The sequence below is a fragment of the Herpailurus yagouaroundi genome, unplaced genomic scaffold, assembly GCF_014898765.1.
Source record: "Herpailurus yagouaroundi ecotype Mexico unplaced genomic scaffold, PumYag 184, whole genome shotgun sequence".
Classification (NCBI taxonomy): domain Eukaryota; kingdom Metazoa; phylum Chordata; class Mammalia; order Carnivora; family Felidae; genus Herpailurus; species Herpailurus yagouaroundi.
The window spans coordinates 9,889,160-9,908,509 of record NW_024412415.1 but is presented as its reverse complement, the minus strand read 5'-3'; the positions used below and the strand labels follow the sequence as shown (position 1 = coordinate 9,908,509).

General features: G+C 45.8%; 2 protein-coding genes across 10 annotated transcripts in view; one reads left to right on the top strand and one right to left on the bottom strand.

The window, feature by feature from the left end:
- The window catches only part of EPB42 (erythrocyte membrane protein band 4.2), a 23,082-nt gene extending 3,932 nt beyond the window's left edge, over positions 1-19,150 (top strand). For all 3 annotated transcript variants that reach the window (XM_040492453.1, XM_040492452.1, XM_040492451.1), the window contains exons 4-13: positions 3,058-3,176; positions 5,037-5,141; positions 5,750-5,927; positions 6,315-6,453; positions 6,743-6,846; positions 7,637-7,879; positions 10,543-10,842; positions 13,763-13,929; positions 15,961-16,094; positions 18,850-19,150. In XM_040492453.1, the coding sequence (XP_040348387.1) occupies positions 3,058-3,176; positions 5,037-5,141; positions 5,750-5,927; positions 6,315-6,453; positions 6,743-6,846; positions 7,637-7,879; positions 10,543-10,842; positions 13,763-13,929; positions 15,961-16,094; positions 18,850-19,012 (1,652 nt within the window). In that variant the 3' untranslated portion in view covers positions 19,013-19,150. The remainder of the gene's footprint in view (positions 1-3,057; positions 3,177-5,036; positions 5,142-5,749; positions 5,928-6,314; positions 6,454-6,742; positions 6,847-7,636; positions 7,880-10,542; positions 10,843-13,762; positions 13,930-15,960; positions 16,095-18,849) is intronic.
- CCNDBP1 (cyclin D1 binding protein 1) overlaps positions 1-19,350 on the bottom strand; it is a 36,462-nt gene that overhangs the window by 9,806 nt on the left and 7,306 nt on the right. For 2 of the 7 annotated variants that reach the window (XM_040492457.1, XM_040492460.1), the window contains one exon: positions 5,033-7,903. The exons of 1 other annotated variant lie outside the window; for it this stretch is intronic. In XM_040492457.1, the coding sequence (XP_040348391.1) occupies positions 7,897-7,903 (7 nt within the window). In that variant the 3' untranslated portion in view covers positions 5,033-7,896. Of the gene's footprint in view, positions 1-5,032; positions 7,904-11,983; positions 13,359-19,350 lie in introns of those variants that run through there. 4 more of the 7 variants (XM_040492456.1, XM_040492459.1, XM_040492454.1 and 1 more) reach the window with 3 other exon arrangements.

The following is a 19,350-nucleotide window of genomic DNA, read 5'->3' as shown; positions in this document are numbered from 1 at the left end:
AGGAGGAGGAGGAGAAGTGGAAGAAGAAAGAAGGAAGAGAAGGAGAAGGAGGAGGAGGAGGAGGAGGAGGAGGAGGAGGAGGGGGAGGAGGGACTCCTGGGTGGCTCAGTTGGTTAAGCATCTTACTCTTGATTTCAGCTCAGGTCATGATCTTACAGTTCATGAGTTGGAGCCCTGCATCAGGCTCTGCACTGACAGCACGGAGCCTGCTTGGGACTCTCTCTCCCTCTCTCTCTGCCCCTCCCCTGCTCACTCTCTCTATCTCTCTCTCAAAAATAAATAAATATTTTTTTTAAAAAAAGAAGAAAAGAAAAGAAAACTAATACAAAATATCGAATTGCTCAGGCCTAAAGGGGTCTGTGTTAGTGAGGGGCCCAAAGCTTCAGCTTCATCAGCTCCATGGTAAATCTGCCCTGTTTGGTTGTCTCTGCTTCTCTCCACGTGTAAGTTCTGTTCTTACTACAGGCTGCTGGGCCCTCTCCACATTGACTTGTCTAAATATATGACTAGAGCAACAAATGGCTAGTGTTCCATAGCTCAGCAGACTAAGGGTGGGCTTTCCTGAGATCAGGTGACCTTCTGCAACCCAACCAGTGGCCACCGCTGGCAAAGCTCAGCCTTGGCTGTTGGGGCTATTTCACCTAAGGAAGATCATCAGACATGGTTGACATGCCCCAAACATGAGAAGGGCATCTCCTCTTCCTCCCCCTTCTGAAGGTTGAGTCTGTCTTTACTTTTTAAATCTGCCACCCACCACCTTAATCCTTGGGGCTCCCTGAACGGTTGTTTGGGGAAATGGAAAACATCTTTGATCAGCCTTCCTGTCCTCACTACCCCAGATGACAAGTGAAGAGCCTTTTCTTTTCACAAGTTTCACTGCCAGCCTGAGGGGCCGTCATTATAAGGCAGGGCTGGGAGACAAAAGGAAACAGGGAAGCAGAAGAAATCTTCCCAATTTTCTCCAGCCAGTTCCTGACTCCTTTTCTATGTGGCATCTGACCCCCAGTGAGCTCCCTCTCTCCACTTTTTTGCTAAGCGTTCTCCAATACCCCCTCCTTCAGGTAGTCCTGCCAATCCTCAGTTTAGGTTCTTTCCTGATCCAAGGGGGTGATCAGGTAGAGCAACAGATGAGAACAAATGTCCAAATAGGTGCCCCATCCCCATGTGGGTGAATGTGGAATCAGGGCCCCTTCAGCTGAGGGAGGACCCATGGCCCTCGACATATTGGCAGAAAGACCCTCAAGCCATTTCCTTCCAAATTGAGGCTCCAGTACATCTGTCTCACTGACTCAGATCCCACATCCAGAGCTAGGCCCTGGCAGGCAGAACAAAGACAAAGCAAAGATAGTTCTGAGACAGTGCTCAGTTCAGTGGGAACTCATAGTCTTGACTCCATGCCAGGTTTCTTGCCTCTACACTTGGCTTGTAGGGACCTGCCTAGGGAAGTCCTTTCCATGTGAGTCCAAATGGAGATGTGTGTGTGGGCAGGAGTGAGTTATTGGCTCTGCTTACCTGGGAGGTGATTAAGAAATTTTCAGGTTATCTGGGACTCAGTCTCATCTTAGCATTCTTGGAGATGGGACTCTCCCAGATTCAAAGGGAAATTTTACATGCTCTAATGAAAGTCCTTTTCATAAGCAGGGAATTTTATAAAAAGAGGGCTGCACCCCATCAGGGAAGGGGAAGGTGATGTTACCCATGCTCTGATAAGGTACCTCCCAGAGCCTTCAGAGTTTGGGGCCAAACACCTGTTTGAAGTGATTTCAGAGAGAGTACTCAAGATGGAGGGGCAGAAGTCAAGGGCTCCTTGAGCACATGGTTCTGTGATTTTAGGCCCCAAGTTTTCAGGGCTTCCTGAATTTAATATCCTATTCTTCTGTTTCTTTGAGTACCCTCATCCCAGCAGATGTCTGGGGGAATAGTCTGCAAAGACTTTTCTCTTGTTAGTCCCCAGGAACCAACCTAAGCACCCTATTTCCCCCCTCCCACCCAGCAACAGGTGCAGAGAGAGACACATGGCAAGCAGAGCACGTCCCCCTGCTGCTTCTGGCTTTCTAGAGTATCCTCCTTAAAGACCACCATCCTCCTCATGAACCCCAGCCCAGCCCATTGAGGAAGGCAGCAGGAGAGGCTTGAGAGACCATGGGAGTCTTAGACCCACTTGGATGCCACCAGGGTAGAAAGCCAATGCTCTGGCTTCTACTTTACCCAGCTCCACTATTCCCTCTGACCCTGTCTTACCCGATGCTCCTCTTTCTTTCTGCTCACGCCTGTCAACCTATGTTTGATTGTTTTTTTCTGAAGCATCATTTTTAAATTTAATTTATTTTCTTTTAAACATTATTTATTTATTTTAATGTTTGTTTATTTTAGAGAGAGAGACCACAAGCAGGGGATGGGGCAAGGAGAGAGGGGGACAGAGGACCCAAAATGGGCTCTGTGCTGATAGCAGAGAGCCCAATGCGGCGCTTGAACACATGAACTGTGAGATCATGACCTGAGCCGAAGTCAGACGCTTAACCAGCTGAGACACCCAGGCACCCCTAAACATTTTATTGTTGAGTAATCTCTACAACCAACGTGGGGCTCAAACTCACAACCTGAGATCCAGAGTTGCATGCTCTACTGACTGAACCAGCCAGGTACCCCTAAAACACTATTTTTTAAAATTGAACTTGTGAAAGAGACATAATAGGCACACTGGGAAGTTCTCTGAGCTGTTGCCTAATTATCTTAGGCCAAAAGCACGCTGGCTGCACATGTCTTCTGGGAACCAGTAGGCTTTTTAAGGTTGGCTTGTTACTATCTATCTGGATGACCATGAAGGTCACCTTGGCTGACAAGGGACTCTGACCCCTTTCCCTACTCTGTACCAGAGAAGAGTCTGGGTTGCAGTAGAGTCAGTGGAAAGAGGGAGTTGCTCCTCAGTCTTCATCAGGCCCAGAGCTGAAGGGAAGACCTACAGCCAAACCTGACTGGGCAAGGAGGGCAGAGGCCTGGATATGGAGGGCTGGCCTACCACCCCACAGAACCTCATCCCTGCCTGTTTTTCACCAGAGGATGCTGTGTTCCTGGAGAGGGAGTCTCAACGCACAGAGTATGTGTTGAACCAGAACGGCCTCATCTACTTGGGTACAGCTGACTGCATCCAGGAGGAGCCCTGGGACTTTGGCCAGGTACAGGGACCTCTGGGGAAGACAAAGGCCAGTGATAGCCACATAGCCTTGTTCAGGCCAGACAGAGCTGGCATGTCCAAAAGCCCTTAAGTCATGAGGTAATTTCTTTTCTTTTCTTTTTTTCTTTTTTCTTTTCTTTTCTTTTCTTTTTTATTTTCTTTTCTTTTTTCTTTTCTTTTCTTCTCTTTTCTTTTCTTCTCTTTTCTTTCTTTCTTTCTTTTTCTTTTATTTTTTTAAGGATTCAGTCCATAAGTTTATTTGCAAACATATCAAGTATGTTGAATTCAAGAGTTTGATCCAGTTTTCAAAGAGACTGCACCTCTTAAAAAGCTCCCTTTCACATCTGTTTAATGGATTAATTAAAACACCTGTATTCCTTAAGCAGTTAGTATCTTACTATAAAAAAAGATGAAGCAAATTCAGATCCCAAGTATATAGTCATTGGGGTACCTGGCTAGCTAAGTCGGTGGAGCATCTGACTCTTGATGCTGGGGTCATGAGTTCAAGCCCCATGTTGAGTGTGGAGCCTACTCGAAACAAACAAACAAACAAACAAAAAGTACATAATCCTCATAATTAGTAACAGCCACTTGTTTTCCACTAAAAATGGCAAATTCGTCCCTGGGTTCTCTTCATAGTGGCTCTTATGGACCACAGAGGTTGGGAAACTTCAGATGCTCTGTCCCAACATAACGCTGTTGGAAGTTCTGTGAAAGTCACCCAGACCCAAGATGGAAGAAATGGTGGCACCACACCAAGTCCTCCTTTTTCACAACCTTGTTCCCTGGTGTGTCAATGAGTTTGTTTCTTTCGGCAGTTTCAGCCATGTGGTGCCTCTCTTTCCTTAGGGCCACATCAGACCATCCTCCACAGCTTCCAGAGTTAACTTCCTAAACACCACAGCAAATCTATTTGCTCTATTAAATCCCCACTGTCTACAGGATAATAACTAAATTCCCTGGCTCGACACATTAAGGCCCTTCATAGCCAGTCCAGTACTTTTCTTTCCTCAAGAGCTAGCCATCCCATGCTCCAGCTTCTAGCCATCCCCTGAACAGACAGGTTGAATATGTCTGGAATACCTTTCCTTCTTTGTCACCCCCAGAAAATTCCTACCCATATTTTCTTTTTTTTTTTTTCAATGTTTATTCATTTTTGAGAGAGACAGAGCATGAGTGGGGGAAGGGCAGAGAGTGAGGGAGACACAGAATCTGAAGAAGGCTCCATGCTCCGAGCTGTCAGCACAGAGCTCTACACGGGGCTCGAACTCATTAACTGTGAGATCATGACCCAAGCTGAAGTCGGACACTTAACCGACTGAGTCACCCAGGCACCCCCCTACCCATCCTTTAACACTGTCTGGATGTTTTTCCCAGGCCCCAAAGGTAAGAGTGACTCTCTCTGCTGTGCCCTCTGCTCTGGGTTGGCATCTCTCCTAGAACCCAACCATGTTGCTGAGATTGTATTCTAAGTGCCTCTGTGTCCCTCCCTACTCCTAAACTACAGGTTCCTCAAGAGCAAGAGCTGCCTTGGTATCCTCCCCACGTGGGGCAGTGCTGGCAGGAGCCGTAGGAGCACATTAAATGGAAAATGATAGAAATGAAACAATACAGCCCTGGTTGTTAAGGGCTCACATCCTATTGAGAAACTCAGACAACAGAAGAGGCAAAGGACCAGACTGTCCATACACACAGACCAGGGGGCACAATGGGAGGGAGGGAAAAGCCAGAACTCCCATGGGAGACAAGAAGGCATGGCAGGAAGGAGTGGAACCTGAGTCTGGAAAAAGAATGAGGTGATGGTGGGGAGTGAGTACCCAACCTGGAGGCCGTTTATCATGGTTTTGTGTGCTCCTCACAGTTTGAGGTGGATGTCATCGACCTCAGTCTGCACTTACTGAGCATGGACAAGCAGGTGGAGGAGTGGGGCAACCCTGTGCATGTGGCCCACATTTTGGGCGCCTCGGTGAGTGAGGTGGGAGGGAGAGGAGGCCGGCATGGGGAGATGAGACGGGAGCTCTCTGCCAGAGCTGCCCATCTTTATAGCCCTGGAAATCTTCAAATCACAAATGGTCCCTTCCTCCCAGGTACTTTGGTGCTTCCCGCTGTTCCTAAATGTCCTTTCAGAGGAGTAATAATTTTCCCATTTCCTCTTGTGCCTCTGGACTTCCCTCTGAAGAGGTGGAGAGGGATGAGGTCAAGCCATGAGGAGGTGGAGGTGGAAGCTTGGGATAAGAGGGCCTTGACGCCCCAGGTGCAAACACCCTCAAAGGAACCAGGGCCAGGGCAAGTGAAGGAGCAGTGAAAAGAGCCCCCAGGGAGAGGCAGTGCTCTTGCTCTTCTTGTGATGTGAGGCTTGTTTGCCATGTGGTCTACAAGTCCCTGGCTTCCAGAGGACTTGACAAAGAGGAGAATTCTCTGGGCCCCACCCCTAGAGATTACAACCCAGTGGGTAGGGTGAAGCCCACGAATATCCAAGTGATTCTCATACAGGTGGTCTAAGCCCTCTTTATTCACCCCTGGAGGCTATTCTGTCTTGGGCCCCATGTATCATCCACACATTTCCACAAACAGCTGCGTGCTTTCATGGAGGAGAGGGTCTTGCCCACCCCACAGACCCACACTATCCAGGAAGCGGCCTTGCTGAACAAGCGCCGGGGCAGTGTGCCCATCCTGCGGCAGTGGCTCACAGGCCAAGGGCGACCTGTGTACGACGGCCAGGCCTGGGTGTTCGCTGCAGTTGCTTGCACAGGTACAGAGCCAGCTTGCCTGCCACACCCCCCTTGGCTACTGTATGGAGCATCTGCCCTGCCTCTTGGGTTGTCCTGTGGCTTTCTCCCTGAAACTTTCCCTGCCTTTGCCCCAGTAGAGCAAGCCCCAGTGCTCTGGTGAATATTCTGTAAGCTTGCCCTGGCTGTACACTCCGCCTGCTGTGTAAATTTTTTGCATCTCATTTCTCAGCCTTTACGCATCCTGTGCTGTGTCAGTGCTAACTTCCTGGTGCCTGTGTCCCTCCTCTTTCCACGATGTCAGGTGGCATTTAAGACAGTGTCTGCCCAGAGGAGACACTGAAAACACTAACTATATACATACCCAGGCCTCTCTGGCTCCCCCTGACTCTCTGGCCCCTTCCATGCAGTGCTGCGGTGCCTGGGAATCCCTGCTCGCGTCATTACCACATTCGCCTCAGCCCAGGGAACTGGCGGACGCTTGTTCGTAGATGAGTACTACAATGAGGAGGGCCTTCAGAATGGAGAAGGCCAAAGAGGCAGAATCTGGTGAGAAGCCCAAAGAGGATGAAGTCTCAGACATGGAAGGGCTCCAAACCCACATGGTATAAGCCCCCCCACACCCTGAGTGACCCTCGCATTGAGAGGAGGCCCTCAAGACTCTTATACGTGGGACATGAATGGTCAGTGGTGCCATGCACCACCCCCCCTTCCTGGGAGCATGGCAGCCACTTTTACAGTGTCCTATGACAATAATGACTCTGTGATTTCTAGAATGTCTTCAGCTTTTCAGAACTACTTTTGTCCCCACTTGAATTATTCACTTTGATGCCTTCAGGATCTTCCAGACTTCCACAGAGTGCTGGATGACCCGGCCTGCTTTGCCCCAAGGTTATGATGGATGGCAGGTTCTGCACCCAAATGCTCACAGTGGAGGTGGAGGTAAAGCCTGGGGGTAGGCCCTCGTACCATCCTAGGCTGCACAAGCTGAAGGAGTCCGTGGGAGAGGAAATATGAGCAGCAGGAGGTCCCAAGAGGGTCTTGCATCCCCTAAAACTGGATGAGTTTTAGGAAGGAATGATAGTGGCCAGCAGAATGCTGACCTGAAGCCAGTAGGCTGAAAGGAACAAAGGTGTTAGCTATTTAGGCCCGAGGCTGTGGGGAGACTAGCCCTACCTCAGAACAACTGGCAAGGAAGGAGAATCCCAATGAAGGGTCGAGGGTCTTAAGATAACTGGTAGATGTGCTGGGTTAGGGGCTTGTAGGTGAGATTTCTGAGGTTCTGGATATGGGTAAAGAGGGTATCAGGATAGGCTCAAGCTCAGAGAAGAAATCTTCAAGAGCCATGAAAGGATCACTCTTCCTTGCTCAGCAGCAGAATAGTAATAGAGCCTGGCACATAATAAGTGCTCAATAAAAGTGAACTATTCCTAACTATAGCCATAGTCGAGCTGGCTAAGCAACTCCTGTGTACTATGGTCCTCTGAGGTTCTACCTGTCCAGTTTCTGAGAGGGCTCCTGCCACAGACCAGGACCAAAAAGGATTGTCACTACATAGTTGTGAATTTCACCTCTGCAATGCCCTTTCATAAACTCTGCCTAGTGCCTACCTCTGACCTTGATCTCGGGGAAGGGAAAATAGGACATAGGATGGGGACTAAGGTTATGCAGCTCTGGCTCAGGAGAGGTCTAGGTATGGTTCCTCTTGCTCACTGGCCTTTTCCTCCCTCAGTCCTCGAGTCCTGTGATCTGGTTCCTGTCAGAGCAGTCAAGGAGGGGATACTAGGACTGATGCCTGCAGTATCAGACCTTTTTGCTTCAGTAAATGCCTCGTGTGTGGTCTGGAAGTGTTGTGAGGATGACACACTGGAGTTAACCAACTCCAACACTAAGTATGTTGGCAACAACATCAGCACCAAGAGTGTGGGCAGTGACCGCTGTGAGGACATCACTCAGAACTACAAGTATCCTGAAGGTATTGGGCAGGGTTTCTCAGCACCTGAAATGCCAACAGAGGGGAAGGGATGGCCAGAAAGATATAGGCCAGAGAGAGTCACAGTCTTCTCCATATCCCATAAAATGCATTTTTAAACCCCATTTGATACTCTTGACATTATGGGCCGGATAACTCTTTGTTGTGGGTGGCTGTGCATCATAGGATGCTTATCAGCATTCACTAGATGCCAGCACCCCACACCATGGGAAGTGACAACCAAAAAGTTCTCCATGTGCTTCTAAATGTCCTCCAGGGGACAAAATAAAACAACACATTTAATACCAAGTCCAGCTGCCAGAAGATGTTCTCCCTCTCTTCTCACCCTCTCTTCCAGTATCCCAAATATGTTCTGTCCTCCATATTGGTTAATGGCACCACCATCACCTATCTGTCCAAACAAGAAGGCTTGTACCCTCCTCAACTCTTCCTCCTTCATCACCCCACATTACTCTCACATCCATCTCCTCATCTCCTTCCCCATTGCCTATAGATAATTCAGGCCTCAACATCTCTTGTCTGTAGCATTGTAACAGCCTCCTAACTGGACCCCTGGCATCCAGTCTCTCCATTATTGTTCCCTTTCCAATTTACAGTTTCTAGAATGAGCTTTCTAAAACACAAAATAATTATGTTACTCCCCTGCTCTAGAATATTCCATGGTCCCCACTGCCCTTGGAATAAGTCAACTCTTTCACTTAGGAAGATCTGAGTCCCTACAGACCTGTCCTCAGAGACAGTAAGACTTGTCCAAAAGCTTGCTCTCCCACCATTCAAGGGACAAATGCATAGCACTTCAAGAACTTGGTCTTTGAATGAGTTGGACAAGACATGCTGTATCTAGAGTGGATCTGCCCAACAAAGACCTTTTCTGTTTTTTTTAAAGTTTATTTATTTATTTTGAGAGGGAGCAGGGGAGGGGCAGAGAGAGAGGGAGAGAAAGAATCCCAAGCAGGCTCCTCGCTGTCAGTGCTGAGCCTGATGCGGGGCTTGATCCCACAAACTGCAAGATCATGACCTTAGCTGAAATCAAGAATTGGACATTCAGCCAACTGAGCCACCCAGGTGCTCCAGACCTTTTTATTTTAAGCTTTTATTGAAATTCCAGCTAGTTAACAGTGTAATATTAGTTTCAAGTGTAGTGATTCAACACTTCCATACATCACCAGTGCTCATGATGACAAGTGCACTCCTTAACCCTCATCACCCATCGCCCCCACCCACCTTCCCTCTGATAACCGTCAGTTTGTTCTCTATAGTTATGAGTCTCTTTCTTGATTTGCCTCTTTCTTTTTATCCCCTTTTGCTCATTTGTTTTTTTAAATCCCACATGAGTGAAATCATATGGTATTTGTCTTTCTCTGGCAAGATTTCATTCTTTTTATGGCTGAGTAATATTCCATTGTGTGTGTGTGTGTGTATCTTGTCTGTACAAGAGATGTGTATATATATATATATATATATATATATACACATATACACACACACACACGTGTACAGACAAGATACATCACATCTTTTTTTTATGCCAAATCATCAGTTGATGGATACTTAGGCTGCTTCCATACTTTGACTATTGTAGATAATGCTGCTATAAACATCGGGGTGCATATATTCCTTTGAATTGTATTTTTGTCTTCCTTGGGTAAATACCTACTTGCAATTGCTGGATTGCAGGGTAGTTCTATTTTTAACTTTTTGAGGACACTGCATACTGTCTTCCAGAGTGGCTGCACCAGTTTGCATTCCAACATTGCAAGAGGGTTCTCCACATCCTAACACCGGTGATTTCTTATGTTGTTGATTTTAGCCATTCTGACATGTGTGAAGTGATACCTCATTGTAGTTTTGATTTGCATTTCCTTGATGATAAGCGATGTAGAGCATCTTGTCATGTGGCTGTCAGTCATCTGTATGTCTTCTTTGGAGAAATGTCCATTCATGTCTTCTGCCCATTTTTAAATTGGATTATTCATTTTTTGCGTGTTCAGTTTTATAAGTTCTTTATTTTCAGTGTTAACCCTTTATTGGATATGTCATTTGCAAATATTCTCTCCCATTCTATAGGTTGCCTTTTAGTTTTGCTGTTTGTTTCCTTCACTGTGCAGCTTTTTATTTTGATGTAGTCCCAAAAGTTTATTTTTGCTTTTCTCTTGCCTCAGGAGGCATATCTTTTTTAATTGTTTATTTAGTTATTTATTTTGAGAAAGAGGTGGGAGGCAGAGAGAGAATCCCAAGCAGGCTCCGTGCTGTCAGCCCAGACCCTGACACAGGGCTGAATCTCACAAACTGTGAGATCATGATCTGAACCAAAATCAAGAGGTAGATGCTTAACCAACCAAGCCACCCATGCACCCCTCAGGAGACATATCTAGAAAGAAGTTACAGCCTGTGTTTTCAGATTTTTACGGTTTTGGTCTCACGTTCGGACTTTTTTTTTTTTTTTTTTTTTTTTTTGTTTCATTTTTGTTTTTTTTTTTTTTTTTTTTTTTTTTTTGAGCTAAATGTGTTCTTAGAGGGTTGCAAAGCTCTTATGACTTTGGGATTTGAGTAACATTGGGTAAATGAATCTTAATCCTGGACTTTTATTAGAAGAGTCTATACCCTCTGGATAAGAGGCCTGTTTTATTTCCTTCATTCTTCAGGATCTTTTCAGGAAAAAGAAGTGCTGGAAAGAGTCCAGAAAGAGAGAATGGAACATGAAAAGGACAGTGGCATCCATCCTCCCAGGCTCAAGACTGCTGAGCCTCTATACCTGTTCTTGGAAGCACCCAGCTCCCTATGCCTGGGAGGGAATGCCCAGTTCTCAGTGATCCTGGTTAACCCCACTGATGAGGAGAAGGCTGTGGAGCTGGCAATTGGGGTGCAGGCAATGTACTACAATGGCATCCTTGCTGCCAAGCTCTGGAAGAACAAGCTGTTCCTCACACTTGGTGCCAACATGGGTAATTCTAAGGCCTTGCCAGACCTCCTCAACCCCCAGCTCCTACCGTGGGTAGGCAACAGCCATGGGGCACACCTGAAGTTCTGAAGAGGTGGCTTCTAGCCCCTGGTGTGCCCTCTGTCTGTCATTCAACACATATTTATTGAGCTTCACATAGAAAAAACCACTCACAATTCCAACTGCAGTCAGATAAGTAAACACACCATGACTGCAGTATAAGAAGTATTTGATGATGTAAACAGAGTACAATGGCAGGGGATCATGTCACCCAGGTTGGAGCAGGCTGCTCCCAGATACATCAGACTACACCGAGTCTGAAAGGATGAGTAGGAAGGGCAGCGACAGGCAGAAAAGTGAGTCACGAGTATTCAAGGCAGAAGGAACAACATGTACACAGGTTTTCCCTCCTCCCCCAAATTCCTACTTAATTGGTCTGGGATGGGGTCCAGGCAATGGTACTTTTTAAAAGCTCCCTATGTTACCCTGGACTAGAGTAGTTGTTCTTAAACCTTGCTGCATATCTGAATCACCCAGGGAAATTGGACGCTCAGCCTGAACCCCAGACCAATTAAATCAGAAACCCCATGGTTTGACCCAAACATCAAAAACTGTTTAAATTCTTTGGGTGATTCCAATGGGCAGGCAATAGACAATCAGTGGACTACAGCTTGTCTACATTATTGCAACAGTCTCCTAACCAGCCCACACAGCCCCCAGTTTCTCCACCATGTTTCCTTTTTGCGGGGTGCAGGGACTTGGATCATGCAGAGACTTGTACATCATGCCAAGGAGTTTGAATTTTGTTCTCTAGGCAGTGGGGAGCTAGGAAAAATTGAACTAGAGGAGCAAATGTGATCAGAAATTCATTTTGGCAGAATGGAATGGAAAGGGTCATATTAGAATACTGGTTCTGAATCTTGGCTACATGTTGAATCACCTGGGGAACTTAAAAAAAATTTTTTTTAATGTTTATTTATTTTTGAGAGAGAGAGAGAGAGAGACAGAGTGCAAGTGGTGGGGGGGGGGCAGAGAGAGGGAAACACAGAATTGGAAGCAGGCTCCAGCTCCCAGCTGTCAGCACAGAGCCCGACGTGGGGCTCAAACTCACGAACCATGAGATGAGGACATGAGCCTAAGTTGGCCACTTAACCAACTGAGCCACCCAGGCACCCCTTACCTGGGGAACTTTAAAAATATTGCTGCCTGGGCCTCACCACCAGAGTCCGATATAATTGATTTGGTGTGCAGCTTGGCATTGGGATCATTTTATAAAGCTCTCTATATGACTCTAATGTGCATGTAATGTTCAAAAACACTGGATCAGAGGTTGGAAAGTTTTGTAATAACCAAGTCAAGGAATGAAGGAGAAACCAGAGTAGCAGCACTTCAAATGAAGACATATTAAGGAGGTGGGATAGATTTGGACTTGTGAATATGTATGGGGGGGGGGTGGTTAGAGGGTTGCTTTCAGTTTGGATGAACCCCCAGAATAGGGAAAATGAGGAAGAATAAGTATGGGCCCATTGGGTTCGAAAGCCCATGAGACATCCAGAGATGGCCAGGAGACAGCTGGAAACCTAAACCTGGCATTCAAAATAAAGGCCTTGGTTTGAGACCAGATGAGGAATCCCAGCACAGAGGGGGCTGCCAAGTCAGGGCATCGATGAGCTCATGGGGGTAGAAGAAGGGGTGTGAGAAGAGAAGAGTGTGAAGGCAGGCAGCACCAGCATGTAGGGGGAAGGCAGGGAAGGAGCAGAAGGTGAATGGAGAAGTCAAAGACAGGAGGACCACCCAGCAGGGTCAGGAGAGTAGCCACAAACTGTCAAGACTGAAAAGTAGACACTGAGGGAGTGGTCTTACTGAGAAGTGATGACAAAGGACAGCATCCTAGGGGTTAAACTGATTGAGAGTTGAGAAAGCAAGACACAGTGTGCCAGTCCTTCCTGGAAGAACAGACAGAAAAAGGAAACAGGATGAGTGGTTGTCAGCCAGGGACACTGGGTAGAGAGAGGGTGGGTTTTTTTGTTTGTTTGTTTAAGATGAGAGAGCAGAATCTGCTTTCGTGCTGAGGAAAATAATCAACAGAGAGGGAAAGACTGAAGCCTCAGGAAAGATGGGTTAAAATTGATGGTGCAACCCTTGGGGAAATGAGGGACAACTAGAATAACTGTAGCTTATTTTTGGCAAACATAGGGTTAAGTGTACATTATGCATTATATCATTTATCCTCACAACAACCTTAAGAGGTAGCAACCACTGGTATCCCCACTTTATAGACGAGGAGACAAAGACAGAGAGCTTAAATAATTTACCCAAAGTTACACAGCAGGCAATAGTGGGGTCAGGATGGGACACAGACCTCAAAAGTGGAGGTTCAACTTGGGGAGGGCGGACACTTCATCTTCCGGGTGGCAGCAGGGGTAGAGGTCTATGTCTACAGGGTTGGGAATGGGAACACGAGCTTGAGAAGATTCCTCAAGGATGAAGGATGGCTTCATTTTCTCTGCAAAAGGGAAACTGAAGAAACAGAATAAGGAGGAACTAAGTAAGCATATATTTAGCAACGGCTGTGTGGTAGCATCTGAGATAAGCACTCAGTATCTCATTTAACACAAGCTATCCCACCAGGTAGGCATTCTTATCAGACAAAGCAACTGAGGCCAGAGAGCTTAACTCATTCTAGTTTACAGGAACCTTCCACAACCCCACTGAGGAGGTCTGCCAAGAGCGCTGGCGGAGGCAGTGATGGTGGTGGGAGTGGGGTCTTGAGTGAGTTCCAAGTTTGAAATTGCTGTCAGAAATGGGGCATCTTGCTGGCTTCAGTGAGATACTGACTCCTTTGCATTGTGTGTAACTATTCCTTCTTTCCAGGGCACACACACTCATTCCTTTGCACTGACTCTGCCTGTCATATGTTTCAGTTTATGAAACCACCAACAGCCTGTCCTTCTCCTGTTTTGAGCAAAGCCCACCAGAGAACAGTTTCCTCAGACTCACCGCCATAGCCACGGCAACGCAATCTGAGTCCAGCCTCAGCTGCTTTGCTCAGGAAGACATTGCCATTTGTAGACCACGCCTAGTCATTGAGGTAGGCACCAGTCTTTCCCCGAATTGCTATCCTTTGCTCTGTTTCAGAAGGAATCAAAGCCCCTCAAGCTTCAGGGCAAATGACTGTGCTGTAGGATCACCCGAAAAGGCTAGGTTGACAGATCTCTCTTAAAAGAGATGGTTTTTTTACATATGCTATTAAGGTTTACATCTTCCAACTCTTTTTGGTTGAAGATTGTTTTTTTTTTTAACAGAGTCAATCATGGTCTTCATTTTTTTTTTTTTTTAATTTACATCCAAATTAGTTAGCATAGAGTGCAAGTGATTTCAGGAGTAGATTCCTTAGTGCCCCTTACCCATTTTAGCCCATCCCCCCTCTCACAACACCTCCAGTAACCCTCTGTTTGATATCTATATCTAGAGTTTCTTATGTTTTGTCCCCTTCCCTGTTTTTATATTTTGTTTCCCTTCCCTTATGTTCATCTGTTTTGTCTCTTAAAGTCCTTATGAGTGAATTCATATGATTTTTGTCTTTCTCTAATTTCACTTAGCATAATACCCTCCAGTTCCATCCATGTAGTTGCAAATGGCAAGATTTCATTCTTTTTGATCGCCAAGTAATACTCTATTGTATATATACACACCACATTTTCTTTATCCATTCATCCATCGATGGACATTTGGACTCTTTCCATACTTAGGCTATTGTTGATAGTGCTGCTATAAACATGGGGCTGCATGTGTCCCTTCGAAACAGCACACCTGTATCCTGTGGATAAATGCCTAGTAGTGCAATTGCTGGGTCGTAGGGTAGTTCTATTTTTAGCTTTCTGAGGAACCTCCATACTGTTTTCCAGAGTGGCTACACCAGCTTGCATTCCCAGGTTAAAGATTTTTATGAGGATCTCCCCAGTTGCTGCCTTCATAGTTAGAAGGATAATACCAGCCTATGTTTATTTAGTGCTTTATACATAGGCCAATGTATTTTCAACTTCTTTTAATACAAAATCCCTGTGAGGTGGAACTATTCCCATTATTCAGATGAGGAAACAGTCCTAGAGAGTATCATGCCCATGATCATAAAAATGGGATGTTTCAAAGGCTTATGGCTTTTGATCTAATCCTCTTTCCATGTCTACCCTGGCCAAAATGAATGCAATCTGGTCCCAGCCCTCAAGGAGGTTATATTATAATTAAGTAAAGGAGACATAATGTTTGGTCTTTTATGTAAGTGCTTAAATGGAGGTACAAAGTCACTATGGGATAAGTGCAGTAAGGGGATTAATTCCAGCTGGTTTGAGGAAGACTTAATGGAAAGACGCAGCATTTATGCTGGGCCTTGAAAAATAGGTAAGCTTCAGTGCAGAAGTGGAGGAAGGCCACTGCAGGCAGAAGACTCAACACAGAGGCCCAAAAGAAGGGAGCCTGAGGGGTGTGCTGGGATGGGAAAGTGCCCAGGGTGGCTGGGATGTCGTTTAGTTGAGGGAAGAACAGGTGAGGCTGGGGAAGGAGATTGGGGTCAGGCCATGAAGGGCTCTGAATGCCAACCAAAGATGAATTCTGAAGACAATGGGAAACCCCTCACCTTTTTTTCTTTACAATAATTTTTTTTAATGTTTATTTATTTTTGAGACAGAGAGATGGGGGGGGGCAAGGTAGGGGCAGAGAGGGAGACACAGAATCTGAAGCAGGCTCCAGGCTCTGAGCCATCAGCACGGAGCCTGACGTGGGGCTGGAACTCATGAACTGTGAGATCATGATCTGAGCCAAAGTCGGACGCTAAACCTACTGAGCCCTCCAGGTGCTCCTACCCCTCACCTTTCTAAGGGGAGGAGAGGCACCATCAGAGATGGCTACTCATGAATCAAGGGTAAGAATAAATGCACGAAGACCAGATAGAGGGGTAAAGAAGTCAGCTGTGGAGTTTGGGAAGGAAGTTTGGAGTTTGGAGTCCGGAAGGCAGAGGCAGAAGAGTAACTGAAGAGAGTACAGGGAGGATGCCTAGGAGGGGAAGCAGTAACTGTGCCTCTGTGCTCTTGACATCTGCTTCAGGCTTTGCCTCTTCCCACAGATGCCAGAAACAACAGAGCAATATCAACTTCTTAAGGCTTCAGTCAGCGTCCATAACTTCCTAGATGTTCCCATGCAGGACTGTGTGATCTCCATTTTCGGAAGGGGGCTCATTTACAGAGAGAAGAGATACAGGTAAGAGACTACAAGCTTCTCATCCCGCTAAAACACCTCAACTAGTCAGAAAGACAGGGACCCAAAATTAATGACTGCCTTTTTGCCGTGTCCATCGAGACAGAGGAAATACCTCCGCAAGTTGAACTAAAAGAATTAGGGCCTCTCTCATCCTGGGAGAAAGGAGTGAGGGAGGCTATGTGCCCCTTGGGCACCCACATGACCCTGATCGCTGCTCTGCAGGCAGGGAGGTTAGGCCTGAGTACTAGAGACTATCACAGGGAGGGTAGGCTGCCTCTTGGTGCAGCCAGTGAACTGCATTCTACTAATGACAATCATAATACAAAATTTTGTTTAAATATTCCTTTTTATTCCTGTTCCTACGAGCCCCTTTTGCATTCTTTTGTAAGTGTGTGTATCCTTTCATCAGAATGTGTAAAAAGTGTGCTATAAGACTGTATTTTATTTTTAATCTTTATTTATTTTTGAGAGAGAGAGAGCACAGGCAGGGGAGGAACAGAAAGAGAGGGAGACACAGAATCTGAAGCAGGCAGGCTCCAGACTCTGAGCTGTCAGCACAGAGCCTGACACAGGACTCAAACCCACAAAATGTGAGATCATGACCTGAGCCAAAGTCAGATGCTTAACTGACTGAGCCACCCAGGCGCCCCTATAAGACTGTATTTTTAACTTATGTACATTATATCTAATCTTACTTTTAACTCAGAACTGTTTCTGAGATTCATCTGCATATGTTGCATCCACTGCTTCTGCAACATAACGCTTCACTGTGTACATCCCAGACTTCCTACCACTCTCTGCTCCACAGTGATAGGCACCCAGAGTGCCACTAACTCCCAAACACCACAAATACTATTGCAATGAACATCCTCGTGCATCTTCTTATTGCTAGGTCACAGAATATGACCTGGTTTGACTGGGTACTATCAGATTTGTTTGCAGAATGACTGCAGAAGTCCACACTCCCTCCAGCAGTACATGAGTTTCTGAATTCCTACCATTCCTCCACTCTTGGCAACACCCTGCTTTCTCTTCTCTTCTGGGCTAATAGAAAGAAGGTAATAGCTCTATCACCTCATTGTTTTAATTTGCAACTCTTCATATATTTATTAGCTTTTTCTGTTTCCTCCTCTGTAAAAGGTGTGTTCTCTTTGCCCACTTTTCTTTTGTGTTCCAGCTTTTTCTCCTTGTTGATTTGTAGGAGTTCTCTACATTAGTCCCTTGTTAGTTTCAGTATGTTGCATGAATCTTCTTTCATTACCTCTTCTCTCACTGTGTCACTGTATCCTTTGTTGAAAACACAGTATACAATTTAGAGTTCACGAAACTTACTCCTACCATCCCTGAAATTGCTGACAGTTGTTTGGTTATTGAGCATGTGCCTCAGCCTTATGAGACTCAATGAATCATTCTTGCCAATAAGTTGAGAGGAGGGACTGCCAACATTCAACTACATTTTTGTGGTATCCCTGATCAACTGTGGAGAAAGCTCCTCACAGGGAATCTGCACTATGCCCTTAGTCACTGTAAGAAGGTCCACAGGAAGGCCAGGAGGTTCTTGATAGGGCTCCAAAGACCACCTGTTGTCATACTGACATCTTCTGTATATGTCCACTGTATTCTCACAGCACTTAGCAACACAAGGTTCCAAAACCAAAGTTTTCCCAAACATACCCTGGGTAATACCAAGAGTGGGACCAGACTGAAGTCACAGGTGATAAAAGAAATAACAAATGCGGCTTGGAAGCCCTTAGAATAGGATGTTTCTCTTCTCAACCATGCAATTGTTCACCATAGGGAGGCTACTGTCTCGTATTCCCTTAAAACCTCCTCCGTTCGTTCGTTTGTTCCTTCCTTCCCTCCTTTCTTTTTCTTGACATTTATTGTCAAATTGGTTTCCATACAACACCCAGTGCTCATCCCAAAAGGTGCCCTCCTCAATACCCATCACCCACCGTCCCCTCCCTCCCACCCCCCATCAACCCTCAGTTTGTTCTCAGTTTGTTTTTTTTTTTTAATTTTTTTTTTCAACGTTTATTTATTTTGGGGACAGAGAGAGACAGAGCATGAACGAGGGAGGGGCAGAGAGAGAGGGAGACACAGAATCGGAAACAGGCTCCAGGCTCCGAGCCATCAGCCCAGAGCCTGATGTGGGGCTCGAACTCACGGACCGTGAGATCGTGACCTGGCTGAAGTCGGACGCTTAACCGACTGCGCCACCCAGGCGCCCCTGTTCTCAGTTTTTAAGAGTCTCTTATGCTTTGGCTCTCTCCCACTCTAACCTCTTTTTTTTTTTTTTCCTTCCCCTCCCCCATGGGTTTCTGTTAAGTTTCTCAGGATCCACATAAGAGTGAAAACACATGGTATCTGTCTTTCTCTGTATGGCTTATTTCACTTAGCATCACACTCTCCAGTTCCATCCACGTTGCTACAAAAGGCCATATTTCATTCTTTCTAGTTGCCACGTAGTACTCCATTGTGTATATAAACCACAATTTCTTTATCCATTCATCAGTTGATGGACATTTAGGCTCTTTCCATAATTTGGCTATTGTTGAGAGTGCTGCTATAAACATTGGGGTACAAGTGCCCCTATGCATCAGTGCTCCTGTATCCCTTGAAAACCTCTTCTGTTTCAACAGCAGGTACTTACATGTTTATTTCTTCACAGTTCACCTCTTTAAGTAGGGAAAGAGTCACAGGGGCCAGCAAAGCAATGGGAAAGAACTACCACCTGCCTTTTCCTTTATTTCAGATTAGCTTCAGTGTGGCCCAGAAAGACCTTATACACCCAATTCCAGTTCACACCGACACAGGTGGGGCCCCAGAGGCTCACTGTGGAAATGGACTGTGATATGTTCCAGAACCAAACCAACTACAGAAATATCACTGTGAAAGCCCCTGAACTTCCCGCTTAAACTTCCATTAAGTATCCCATGATTAAAGTCTGATGCTGATAACATGAACTTGGCCCACTGGAGAAATATGAAAACTATTAACTATATAGATAATAAGTACTGGAAGAAAAAAAATAAAAGAATTGGACTCCTTTTGTACAAAGTTGTAATTTTTTTTTGTTTACATTGTTTCGTTGCTTTGACACTCTCAGTGTGATTTTAGTTCCTTCTGTTCACAACTCTTATTAAACTTATAGAATGGCACTTCATAAAAGTAAATTAAAACTCATTTGACATAAGGAATTTCAACCCAAGTACACACTCATGGCTCAGAAGAATGCCTGCTGTTGCTGATTATA